The sequence below is a fragment of the Peromyscus maniculatus genome, chromosome 4 (assembly GCF_049852395.1).
Source record: "Peromyscus maniculatus bairdii isolate BWxNUB_F1_BW_parent chromosome 4, HU_Pman_BW_mat_3.1, whole genome shotgun sequence".
Lineage (NCBI taxonomy): Eukaryota > Metazoa > Chordata > Mammalia > Rodentia > Cricetidae > Peromyscus > Peromyscus maniculatus.
This window is the reverse complement of record NC_134855.1, coordinates 82,742,902-82,756,668: the sequence shown is the minus strand read 5'-3', so window position 1 is coordinate 82,756,668 and position 13,767 is coordinate 82,742,902. Positions and strand designations below refer to the sequence as shown.

The 13,767-nt window shown below is 39.5% G+C and overlaps 1 protein-coding gene and 1 pseudogene across 10 annotated transcripts in view; both read right to left on the bottom strand.

Annotated features, from left to right (window-relative positions):
* Positions 1-13,767, bottom strand: part of Dcdc1 (doublecortin domain containing 1) — a 404,056-nt gene that overhangs the window by 49,256 nt on the left and 341,033 nt on the right. For all 10 annotated transcript variants that reach the window (XM_076570234.1, XM_076570233.1, XM_042275867.2 and 7 more), the window contains 5 exons: positions 11,713-11,891; positions 9,093-9,185; positions 5,710-5,809; positions 3,089-3,224; positions 1,076-1,235 (listed from right to left, as the gene is read on the bottom strand). In XM_076570234.1, the coding sequence (XP_076426349.1) occupies positions 1,076-1,235; positions 3,089-3,224; positions 5,710-5,809; positions 9,093-9,185; positions 11,713-11,891 (668 nt within the window). The remainder of the gene's footprint in view (positions 1-1,075; positions 1,236-3,088; positions 3,225-5,709; positions 5,810-9,092; positions 9,186-11,712; positions 11,892-13,767) is intronic.
* LOC121829249 (U6atac minor spliceosomal RNA) lies at positions 3,394-3,511 on the bottom strand (annotated as a pseudogene).

The following is a 13,767-nucleotide window of genomic DNA, read 5'->3' as shown; positions in this document are numbered from 1 at the left end:
GAGATATATGCTAGATGAATCACTTGTCAGACCAAGAAAGGAGCTTCCTGAAATCAGCTTCCTACAAGTTGGTAGCAAGGTGGGCCAGCAGTGGCTCAGCAGGTACAGGCTCATGTCACTGGGACTGGCAACTTGAGTTTGATCTCCACAGCCCACAGCAGGAGAAGAGGATGAAGGCCTTGTCCGGAATGAACTCAGTCGTTCCCTTATTCAGCATGTGGAGTCCTCTCACACTGAGGCCCCAAGTTGGATAAGAAGGATCAGGGAGAGGAGGTCTGACAGGACATCTCCATGTACAGCGCCGTCTAAAACTAGTGAAGTCACCACAGGTAAGTGTGTGACAAGAAAGAGAACTTGAGGCAGAAAGAAAGAAGTATCTGTGTCGAACCTTAGGAATATGCTACCTTCAGGTCACAGCTGTCACCTATTAGAACTTGGCATGTTAGACAGCAAGAAGTGTGCCAAGTGGGGATGACCATGATGGGGTCACTGACAGGCAGGGCTGAGGGCCTGATTATTACTCAACTTGTCAGCCTAAGCACTCACTGAAGCACTGTGTGAAGGGCTGACATGTTAGCAAGATAGCTGTCTACAGATGGACCTTAGAGGACTTGAAAGGATGGCATTATGGAGATCCTCCAGAAAGCTATTTCAGTGGCTCAGAATGATTTGATGTTTACTGGGACAAGACATGATGAGGGAGATAGATAGATAGATAGATAGATAGATAGATAGATAGATAGATAGATAGATAGATAGATAGATAGATAGAGAGGAGGGATGGAGGGAAGGTGGGAGGAAAGAAGGAAGGAGGAAGAAAGAAAAGGAAAGTGTGATTCTAAGATACTGCCTTTAAAAATCATCACAGTGTAGCTACATCACTGAAAGTAGATAAAGGTTATAATTAAAGCTCTAGCTCCATTAATCTGTCAAAAACCTAAGTAAATACTGTGTCTTCAAGTGATGGAATTTCAGAAACTTCTCTGAGTTCCCTGCATGGGCTCCATACTGCCTCAGGTGGAAGGGCTGAGGTCGCATAGCACTGGTCCCTTTCCCAGCCACGGTGACTACTTACAGCATGTCTCTGGAAGCATCTCCTGGTGTTAAGGCATCATTTTGCATCTGAGTTCCCTCTGGTCCTTTCACTTGCTTCTCCTCTTCCAAAATGGCTACAGGTTGACGCACAGCAAGCTTGCCCCCAGACACAAGCTCGCTTTGGACTTCTAAAACAAGAGCTGAGAAAAAAAATGAACAAATTGCAAAGACATATTAGTCATGACAGAAGAGCATCAGGAATTCAAAATACACACACAAGTGCAAAACTTTCAGCCTTTGGGCATCCTTTAAACTAAGAAGTTGGACTTTATTTAAAGGGATGCTTGCGCCAGGCGGTGGTGGCACACGCCTTTAATCCCAGCACTCGGGAGGCAGAGGCAGGCAGATCTTTGTGAGTTTGAGGCCAACCTGGGCTACAGAGCAAGATCCAGGAAAGGTGCAAAGCTACACAGAGAAAACCTGTTTCAAAAAACCAAAAATAAATAAATAAATAAATAAATAAATAAATAAATAAATAAATGAATAAATAAATAGATGCTTGCCACTTCTTTCCTCTCAAGATATACTTAGACAAAATTAGTAATAATAGGTATTTCCAAGGTTAATCTAATAATTCTCTATTCCAATGATTCAAATAAGCTACAGGATTTACATTTATGTCTTTAGATTGTTCTCTGGGATACAGACTCAACCATTAAATCTAGTACTGTGAAAGATGTGTGGAAAACTCTGTGTGTGGGATAATGGTCTTTCCTTACTGTGATATGGGAAAGAGGAAGCTCATAAGGAAGAGAAAGATGCTACGGGAGAAAAGCAAAAGTCCCAAGACAGGAGCAGGAGGAGGGAGTGGCAGAAGTCAACCGTATGTTGTTCCTCTGCAGCCATCCATCTTGTTTGCTGAGGTAGGGCTCCCTGTGGGCATCTGGGGGTCACTCATTAGGTGGTTTAGCTGACCAGTGAGTCAGTTTTTGTCCTTAGCGTTGGGATCACAGGTTCTTGTACCCACACTTGACTATTCACAAGAGTGCTGGCAATCAAATCCAGTGGCTAGCAGTTTACTGACCTAGCTACCTCCCCAGATGCCAATGACAGTTTTGACATTCAAATAGCATATCGTCCCAAGACAACACCATGTAAGTCAAGAAATGCAGCACTGATGTATACTTTTCCCACAAGCCTTTCCCTCCTACTTAGTGTATAAAGAGCTTAACTTTCACAATTGGCCTGCAGGGCAGAGGTAGAAGGCAGAGAATATCAGAAACCAGTACAAGGAATCCTATTTCACTTTACAGGCATCACTGTGGAAACATTAGAGAAATGTCAGGCCTCTGTGACATGACCCCCTCATGGCTACATATGTATGGACTTAGCTTTCTAGAGATGCAGCTATGACCTATCAATTGCCAAGACACTTTCTGGAAAGCTCTGAAAGTGGTTGACAAACAAGGATAAGGTGGCTTGTTAGCCAGAGGTAAGCCAGCTGCCACTGCCTGGTTCCAGAGAGCAAGACAGAGCAGGAAGGAGGCTGAGCCAGGTAGGAAGCACATGGTCCACTCAAAGTACTATCCGGGCCAAATGAACAAATACAAGTGACCCCAGACAAAGTCTTCAGCCTGGGAGCCCAGGCACAAGAGGATCTACATCCCAAGTTCTTTCCTCTTAGCCAAGTGAGGCTCTGTAGACTGGAAAGTCCTAAAACCTTGCCTGAGAGATTGATTACATAAACAGATGGTACAACATTAAAACATGATTGGACATTTAATCCTTTTTTCCTTGATGGGGATGCATGGGACTCTCAAATCATATATCTGTATGAGGTTTGTTTTTTGTTTTTTTAATCTTTTTGCTCTTCCAAAGTATAGTAGGTAATAAAACATGCAACACTGTTAAATATACTTTACAAATGAGACTAAAAAGCTAAACAGCCAGATGCAGAGCTGAATCATGGGCTGTTTAAATAAACATGATCTTAATATAAAGCAATGTCATCCGGTGTGTTGGGGTATCAAAGGCAGGTAACTTGAAAGCTTACCTTCCACCTTGCACATGCTGCAAAAGGTTTTAATCTTGGAAACGTCAGACTCAAGGCTCCTGAGGAAGACTTGCTTCCTTTGTTGAGCAATGGAGAGGTCAGGATTAATCCAGTGTTCTCCACATGAAACATATACCTATCAAAGAAATGAGTCAAGAATCTGGTGTGTAAGGATCGAAGCACTTTTATTCAAGAAACAGCTTGGAATAGAAGCAGTCATCACACTCAGGACCTTGCAGTGGGTGAACAGCCAAACTGCAGTATCATGGAATACCACCCAGTAAGGAAAAGGAACAAGCTACCCACAAAGGCACTGGCTCTGCAAAGCACATGACAGGCGGCAAAGCCTTAACTGTATGTGTGCTGTTAGGTCCCAGGGCCTCTTCCGTGGCTTGACAGTGATGCCAACCTTTCATACAGCACAACATGGAGCAGAAAAAAAAAATGTTCCACATCTTCTTTGCAACTCCTATAATTCTGTAATCATTTACAAATAAAAAAATTTCAAATAAGTTTTTTATTTTAAATGGAAGGGAAGGAAAGAAAGAAGGATTGACATGCAGGTGTAATCAGAGGGTAGCCAACTGTGATCACGGCACGGATATGAACTGCTGGTACTTTTTGTAAATACAGTTTTACTGGGAAAGAGGCTTGCCCATTTGTTTACATATAGTCAGTGGCTGGTGTTTCATTAGAGACCACATAGTCACCAAACCCTAAGATCCTCACTCATGGAAAAAAGATTAAGATGCCTTGCATACTTGGACTTGTAATATTAATGTGGGAACATGGCTAGCAGTTAAAAACGTGTACCACTTTTGCAGAGACGAGGGCTAGGTTCCTAGCATCTGTATTGGGTGGTTCACCACCACCTGTAAATTAGCTTCAGGAGATACAATACCCACTTATGGCCTCCAGAGACACTGCATATATATGTATAAACCCACACAGAGACACACAAGCATACACATAATTAAAAGTCAATATCTTTTTAAACACACACACATACACACCCCTGGATCTGTTTTTGCTGTTTGTAAGTGTATGGTTTCAAGGCTGGCCACTCTGAATTGACAACCAATAAAGAGCTCATCGCTGGGAGAGGCCACTTCCCCTCTTTTAGTAGTCATCAGTTGCCTGTAATTCTTTCTTTGAGGGTAGGACTCTATGAAATTGTTGCCCTTCCATCTTACCATGTCTGTTGATATTGCCACTGTTCTGGTCTTGTTTATACATACACATACATACAAACAATAATAATCAAAGAAAAAAGGTTACTAATTGAGAGTAGGGGAACTTGTAGGAACTTTGAGGAAGAGTGGTTGGGAGAAAAAGGAGGAGAGAAAATGACATAATTTTATTTTAATTAAAAATTGTATAGAATTCTATTTCAATTAAAATCATATAGGATTACTATTTCTCTTTTAAGATAGTTTTAGCTTATTGAACAATACTAAATGTGCACAAAATATGGATGTGTAATTTCTGGATAATAATATTATAGGTAGCACTTTTGCCTCATTTTCCATGTATCTAGTTCTTAAATGCCCTTAAATACATTCTCTTCTCTCCTTTCTTCCATCCTTCTTAGCTTCTCCCTGACAGTATCCCTCTATATAGCCCAGTTTAGCCTTGAACTTCAAAATCATCCAGCCCCAGTCTCCTGAATGCTGGGAGTGTAGGACTGTCACCACACCTGGCATATATCTCCAAAGAGAAGAAAAAATAATGACACGTTGAGACTCAGTCTGAAGAGAATCCCAGTGCCACCTCTTGCAATCATCATACACTCCTCATTTGCTCTTTGCACAAGGATGCAGGAAAGTTCCTCTTAGGTATCTCCTCCTTAAACAACAGGCTTCCTGATCTCTAAGTCTAAAATTGGTCCTGTTACAGTTTTCACACTCACAGAGCGATGAGTTAAATCCTGGTTGACTACAGATGCGCTTCCAACTCCATCCCACCCTCTAGGAGTACTAGGTTACCAACATGACCCACCATGCCCAGCTTGGAATTGTGGTATTGTAGTATGATCTTTCTTCTTTTTTCAAGGAACTTCAGGTATCAGTCAGAGCAAGGAATGTTTTAAACTATTCTGATATCTCTAATTCCAGAAACGGAGGTGGGGTGGGTAAGACTAGGCTGTGCAAGACCTTCTATTTCTCAGCTTCCTCTAGACTCCAAATAGAGGGTATTAAAAGCTATACTTTTTTTTTAATCTGAGAAAGTGAGGAAATTGGTCATCTAGTAAGAAAAATCATTAAATAACTACACGTAGATTTAAAAAAGAATTAAGGATCTATCTTCTTCAGCAACAGATGTAGAAATCAGAGGTAGTAAAATAATTGGCCTGCCTTAGGTTCTGTAGTGGAGAAAAGGTGTCGTTTTTAAAGAGGCATGATAAACATGTATTTACTTATCATATTTAGTCACACAGGCCTGGCTCAATGCCCAGGAAGGCAGTAATGCTGTTGGTTAGAATTGCTTTTTGCTGGTTGATTCTTTGGTGAGAATTCTGAGAGAGAACAGGATGGTAAGCATGAAAGCCTTGCACTGAAGGCGGTTTTCCTTGGCTTGTGCTCATGTATTCACATTTCCAATCCCACCCTCCCCTTAGTTACCAGTTCATCTCTCTGCAGGTTATTCAGGGAAAAAATTTCCTTCCCTTTTTCATTGAAAAGCCTCCGAGCAGCAGAAGGTAAATTTAGAACTTCAGTGCACCTGCAACAAGAGACATACACGTTGATTTTGTATACAGACAGCTTTGAGGAGTAAGGTATAAGGACCAAAGAAACCAAGGCCTGGCGATTAATGAAGACTCAAGAGCCAGGGTATTCTTTAGATTCTCAGTTCCTGTCTCTGGTTTGTAGACTTGAGAAATTCAAACTTTCTCAGTCTGTGTCTTATCTACATCTGGCCATTTCTATGACTTTTACTCATATTCATCCTTCTACCTAAAATACATTCCTTGGCTTTTTCAGTTGAAGTTCCATGCTTTCTCCAAAGTCACCAAAGCCACAAATATCACCAAGCAGTTTCTTGTCTTTCTCCCCCAGAAGTGATTAAAACCAGAATTTTTGCCTGGTTAAATGTTATCATTGATACCCATGCCCCTCAGTTTCACACAATATTTTGTGGGCACTGAGATGAATTATGTACACTCTTGACTCCTGGATGAGTCGCCTGTCTAGTCAAGAGTGAAGACAGGCCATCCACTGATGCTCAGCATGCTGCAGTGGGTGCTGTTGTAAACAATGGCCAGTGTCTTTTAAAAACAAAGGAAAACAGTGGATTCCTTCTTACAGGGGCTTTATTGAAGGAAGTGACATTGGCTTGAACTTGAAAGCATGAGTAGGAGTTCATTAAGAGCAGGACATGGGTGCTATGGAGGGAGAAAGGGAAAAGGGACTCAGGCAAGACTTTGACTGGGGAGAGGAAAGGAGAGTCATTCAGAAGGAAAGAGAAAGAAGCTGCAACACTAAGGATGTGCAAAAAGACAGTAAGGGAAACATTATTTTATAAGCTTACTTAAAAATACAAATGTACAAAATTTACATGTATATGCATTTATATAGTTCAAATGTAGTTATACCATGTGGGGTGATATTTTCATCCAAATCCATAGACTATCTAACAAAACCCCCTATGTTAGGCATTGAAAACCTCTTTTCAAGTTGTTGGCCAAGAGATTTCAAAGAGACTCCTAAAACAACACAGACTATTGCCCTTACCCTAGGTTTCCTCCAGAACTCAAAAGTAAGACCCAACTGCAGAAGACAGCTCATACTTCAGACACAGAACTTGGAGGAATCAAGCTGTAATTGACATGGAAGTCTCCTCCTTGAGGGTTAGCTTTCATAATAACAGAAGGTTCTATGCAAGGCATTAATAATCCCACCCATCTCTAAAGCCTTTGCTACAACAAATGATTGGCCAGTAAGACACCTCCAATGGGATTATTAACTTGGGGGTGACTAACAGCTGTCTAATTGAAATTAAAGCCCATCTAATAGGAGGGAATGCATGCTGAGTATTGTAACCCTGGCTAACCCCCTATGGCTAAAGAGGTCATGGACCCTAGTGGGGGAACACACTATTGCCATTTTTCTAAACCAATATAATTTCTAACTGTATTCTAAATAAGCATGGTGCCCACCCCTTATCAGAGAAGCTTCATTTTTTTTTTTCAGTAGACAGAGGCCACTACAAAACTCCACCACTGGAAAAATGTAGAGAGTAGGTGACAAGCGGATGTCTAGCCTGTTAGAAGATGTACAACATAACCTAAGGCTTAGGAAATGTCATGGAATATGGAGGCAGAAGAACTATAAGAGTCAGAGAACGTGGATCCCTCCTGCTAAGGTAGTCTTCTAGACATGACCATGATGTAGCAGTCATGAAATATCAATAATATAGTTGCTTAAACAATACCTGCATAATGACTACATCAATTAACATGACAACATGGAGTGGAGAAATTCCAGAAGGTCCCACCCTAGATGAAGAGTTATAAGTCAATCAATGTCTGCCGAGGGAGGGAGAATCAGTTTTCTCCAGAGATGAGCCTCCAGATAGGCTATCTAATACCAAGTTGTCATCACTAAACACATGTACATATGAAGAACACAAAGAGACTCAGCAGGTGTGTGTGTGTGTGTGTGTGTGTGTGTGTGTGTGTGTGTGTGTGTGTGTATAACAATAACAATTAAAGAAGAAAAGGTCATGAACTTGACAGAGGAGAGGAGGAGTTTGGGGGGAAGTAGGAAGGTAGAAATGAAATTCTCAAGAAATAAAAAAATTAAATTAAAAATAAAATAGAAGAGTTAAGGCTGGGCCTGAGTATATGAATGGGTTGGGATCTGATGAGCCCATAAAGAAGATAGAAACAATTTGAAGGTATTCAGGATTCTAGAATAACAAACGTGAGTTCTACCTAGGGAGGGAGAAATAGAGCTAACAGATGTGCTGGGCTATTTCCTAAAGACTATTGTTGGGATGACTGTCTTGACAGATGACACTGCTGTGCCACAGGTACCACTGTAGTGAGTTAGAAATGACTTTGAGCTCCTCAGCAAGACTGAGTACGAAACATCCCTAACCCTTATTTCCTACATCAGCATGCAGCAGTTAAGCAGACAATGAGACCAGTTATGTCCTTCAGGAGATCTTGAAAGGAAGCAAGCCAGTAAGAAGTACATCATCTCATGCCCATTTGATGGAGCAGTGTGCCCTGAGTGCGACCCCTCACTCACGGCACTGGGCGGGGCTGCCCTTCTTCTGTGTGACTAATACTAAAAGAGCTAATCCAGTGCCTTCTCATTTACCTGGACTGACAGCCTTGCCTATCTGTGTGGTTACAGTGGAATCCACGGTATAACAGCATTTGTGCCCTCACTCGTATTTTCCTAAAGAGAATGCTCACCTGGGGGAACATCCTGTGTTAGGACAGCTAGGTAACAGAGGAGGAATGGGTGGCTAATTAATCTTTCTTTATCCTTTAGCCTGTTTTGAAACCCTAGTTTTCGAGCTGAATTTGGCCTTTCCAGGCAGGCTGCAGAGGGCTGAGACGAGTAGTTTTCTCTGTACTCCTCCTCCTCTCTCTGGTTTCCATGCTAGCCAGTGTTTAAGTGTGGAGCAGAAAACAGCTGGCTTCTAACACCTTATACCGAATGCGGCTTCTGAAGTCAGATTATCTAGATTCAAATGACAGGCCTCTTGTATTCTGGTTTCTGGAATTTCCCAACCTTGTATTTTGGAAGAGATTTTATAAATTAGCTTTGTCCTCCTATCACAACACACACACACACACACACACACACACACACATATATATACACATATACATACATATATGTATATATAAATACACACACATGATTAAATTGTCTATAGTCATTGTATTCACAACTTATATATAGAAATGTTTTGTGTGCTATCTGTTAAGTGTGACCACTCAAGCATTCACATGCAAAACATATCTGTATTTCAAATAGTAAACATTTACCTCTCTAAAAGGTGGTGAAATTCAATCTGGTTTCTTTCTGTTTCAGAATAGTTCGAAGCATGGCTTTTCTCCTTCCTTTCAGCTTTAACATTTCTGTAACAAATAATTCAAGACATGTGCATGTTACTTGACATTCTTGATTAGCTACAGCATGTCTTAATGTGTTTAAAAGTGGTGAAACCTTAACTTATCATGATTTGTTGCCAAGAATCTGTCTGTCTTCCTTTAAAAGATACATTTTCAATTTTTAATATAATTAAATATTAGACTTCATAATTCATAATTAAATGCAAAATTTCATACTGTATACTGAATGATATGGCATGCTAAATAAACATGTATTCTGTGAGGGATTTATAAAAGAAAACCTATCTACAATATTCCGATCCTTTTCTCACAGAGCTGAACACTCTAAAATGTAAATAAAAAAACTTAAAGACGACATTCATTTTTCTCTGTAATGCATTATTTGCTTAATGATTCTATTATGAATCTAAACCTAAACAAATTTTAAACAATGAAGATCAGGAAAAGACTACTTGATTGGAACATATCTTCATTCTGATTTTCAAGTCAGAGGACTGTTTTGGGTAGTTTTATAATCATTGTATTTTAGGAAATGAAAACCGGATCAAATACAATCCATCATTTAGGAGTGCTGCTTTGGCGCCCACTGCAGGCCTTTGATGGTGGTGTTGATGTGGCTCGCTAAAGCTTTCATCCTCATGTGATAGGGCGGGCAGCACACACACAGAGGTGACTATAACACAGAGAGGCAGGAGTTGTCTTCCTCAGGCTTTGTAGATGGTGGAACCAATACCAACAGCAGATCCTCAAAACCATCCACAATGAGTTGTTACACAGCTGAAGGATGGCTTGTGGTCAGAGCAGTATGGTGGTGCAAAAATGGATTTTTATCATTATTCTAGCATGCTATACATACACACATACATATATACATACATATGTACATGCATATATACATACATGCATGCATATTCACAATAGCTCAACTTTAAAAAAATACATTTCATGTTAATGCAAGCAAAGCATTCCATGTGTTAGTAAAATCTTTCCCTCTGGAAGATATTTAGCTTGGGTCTATTGAAGGAAGCCCAACGAGCTGCCTAACTTTGGGGTGCCATTGCACAGACTCCAATGTGTCCCTTCTGGAGATAGGGCCACACAACCATGCTCTCAAATTAGCTGTGTCTTTCCATCTAAACCTTTTGTTAAGCAGTATTTCCATGCAGCTCTGGGATTGCTATCGATGATTATGTAAAAAACTGTCTTAGTCAGTAAGGAAACATTGAACTCTGTTTGGGAGGATTTTCTTGTCAAGTAAATGTCTGATTATTTTAATTATGTGGGCAAAAGTAATTCAGGGGGTGGACAAAGTGGTTGTCTCCTTTCTGAACAGTTGAATCAGGACACGTTGTTCCACAGGCAGAGAATTCAGACAACGGGCAGTCCACTTGTTCAGGATACTGTTTAGTTCCAAATTGTCAATCCCTCAAAATACTTTTGAATTCCTTGACTGAGCTAAGTGCTTAAAACACTGAGGAGAGAAGATGTTTCCTGAGTATAATTTATAATTACAATTAAAGGTACACAATAAGAAAAAAAACATAAATGTAATAGTTTATAATTACAATTAAAGGTACATAATAAGAAAAAAAAGCATAAATGTAGAAAGGGGTAGAAATGATGTGTTAACTTCGGGTGTTTAGAGAAAAGTCATACTCTCTTTAAGGGCATTACCCTCACATCTTACATCGAGCAGAATGAGCTAATTATGAGATGTATGCGTCAAAGATTTCAATTTCAGGCTTGACTTTACTTTGAAGATTAATTTTTTACTTTATCATCTTTACAGGCAGTTCAGTGGACAGCCAATCTGAATGTTACTCATTGTTCAGTGATGTATGAAGTATATTTAATCGATGTGAAGAGAGTAATATTAAACTATTATCAGCAGCCTCAGATATCCTAAATATCTCAGAAGAAAGGTCAAGAGGTAACATTGCTGGTAATTATATGAGAAACAATGTGTTTAACTCATTCTTCCCATCAAAGCTCTTCCACAATCCATAAAATAGAGCCATACAGCAGGTGAATTGTCTCCCGTGATAGAGAAATACAGGATGTTTGGGATGATTTTATTTGCAGGGTAACTTTCCACTGCAGATCAATGCTTTCCTGGTACTTCAGTGAACTAACTGTGTGTCTTAAATAACCCAAAGATACAAGAATAATTATTTACAATAATGCTTCACCAATTTAAAAGCTAAATTTAACAAGCATGCTGGGAACTCACTTATGTCTACATACACTAGTAAAACTCAGACAAAAGCACTAATTGAGAACATTGAGCTGTTTAAATTGCAGCCGCTACTCCTACTAACTCCTTCTTCTGTTCATGTGTGGAGGAAAAAGAAGAGATCAGTTTAAGCTCCTGACACAAAAACTAAATAACATTGTGTGTCTATTTTCATCTTTAAATAGGACCCTTTTTGAATCAATATGTGATTCCTCCAGAAAACATTCAAGTCGAAGACACATGTCTGTAGAACCTGGAAAGTGTACTGAAAGGTGAGTATGAATGGGTTGTTGCTCTTACTGTGATTTCCGCCCCAGTGAGATGTCTGAGCCAAAAACGAGGGGTCTGCTCTTTTTCTTATCTCCATTCCTGAGAATTCGGAGTCTTACAGGGCCACACTGCCCTGCTTTCTTACAAACCGGCCTCTTCATGGGAGGGCTCTTTGGCACCAGGAGACCTTCTATTGGCCAGTCAAATGCCTTCAAAAATGAGTGAAAAAAGAAATAAGAGAAATAATTATTTTGAGTCTTTTGTACCTTTAATCCTTCATTCATTTAGCAAAAATTTATTGGACATTTGAGCTGTTCCAAAGAATTGTAGGTATTTCTTTTCATAAACAAGAAATTCAGTGATTTTTTTTAGTTAAAATTGATCACTTTTTTAAAGGTATCCAACTTTTAAAATTTTAAATTGATGATTTTTTTAAAGTATCAAAGGAAAGAAACATTTTAGAAAAGTAGAAGTGAATTAACCTCAAGATTCTTTGGTTTTGCTTTTGAGTGAAGTATTTTTAGTCAGTGTGAAGGAAATAAAAAATGTGTGAAAAGGAATTTTACAATAACCTGAAATGATATCATCTTAAACTAGATTAAGATGGCGGGGTAGACCGCACTGGAGAGGTGTTAAAAAGCAGAATAAGATGATGAAGTAATAATACATTTCATAATTTCCTTTGTGGAATTTAGTGCCTTTATATTTATTTATATAAACTTTTACTCATATTATTAATTCATCCACTCCTCAAATAGTTATTGATTGTTTATTTTAGGAACAGAAATAAAACTAAAAACTGGATAGAATAATCTATACTTTTAAGGATGGCAGAAACTTACTTAGACATCAACTGGAAAGTCATGATAACGAAGGAAGGCACTGCAGAGAATCTCACAAGAGGAGACCCTGACTCTATAAGGTCACACCACAGTCCTGAAGGTTTAGAATGTAGTTGCAATACTGTGTCAATCCAAATGGGGTATTTCGATTTGTCCTATTTGTCTGGTTGGGTGCTGGGGGTACAGCTCCTTTGGTAAGAGTACTGGCCTTAGTGCAGCAAAGGATCGGTAGAAGTGTGCATATCAGATACGAAGCTTAGTGGAGCATGATGTGTGGGAAATGAGGAAACCAAGGATGGCTCACAGAACACCTGGGATGGTCGGGAAATACAATTGCTATCCACAGAGCTTAAAAGGAGCAAGCAGAGTGAATGGAAGAAAGAGTGATCACAGATGATGTTGAGCAAAAGACAAGCTCACTCCCACCCCTGGCTCTCCTTCCTTTCTATCACTCTTCCTTATTTCCTCCCACATGCATTAGCAACTGGCCTGGCGGCATCCACCATCCATCTGTACTACCCATTCTGAAAAACTCATCATTCCATTCTCTTCAACATGTCAGTTTGTCTACCATGCACAGTGTTCTCCTGTCTGGTGACACTCCATATCTGGTTAAGTCTTGGTATCTGCGCTCCTCCATCTTATTCTTCTTTGCATGTTGGCTTTTGTTGACCCTCTGCCATTGCATGTACATTTAAGTCAGCTTTTCGGAATTTGTTTGCTATATAAATGTTCTATGTGCAGTTAAGGAAGTCCCATTTTGCTGTGTTTTTAGGATGTAAGATGGCATATGGTGGTAGCTCAGAGACAGTGTGTACCATGAAGGAGACCTCAGCTTCAATCTGGAGCATCCCCATTAAAGTGCTAAACTTGCATTGGGCTATACAAAGCTCTTTTGAATGTATTTGTGTTTATATTACTTGTGTTTGCATCATATATGTGTCAATTACATTAATTAATTTTCTCATTTTAAATTAATCTAATATTTCTGAATAATGGTTGACTGATGTTTATTCAAACCAGTCATGGTGTATAGCCTATAGATTGCTGAATTCAGTTAGCTAATATTTTCCTTAGAATGTTTGCAGATACATGTAACTAGAATTAGCACATAAAGTTCTTATAGTATCCTCATCAAGGGTGGTATCAATGTTTCCCTAGCTTTGTGAAATGAATTGGAAGATATTTCTTTGATTTTTGTGTGAATTCTGAATTTTTTGTTTGTTATGTGTTTGGTACAATG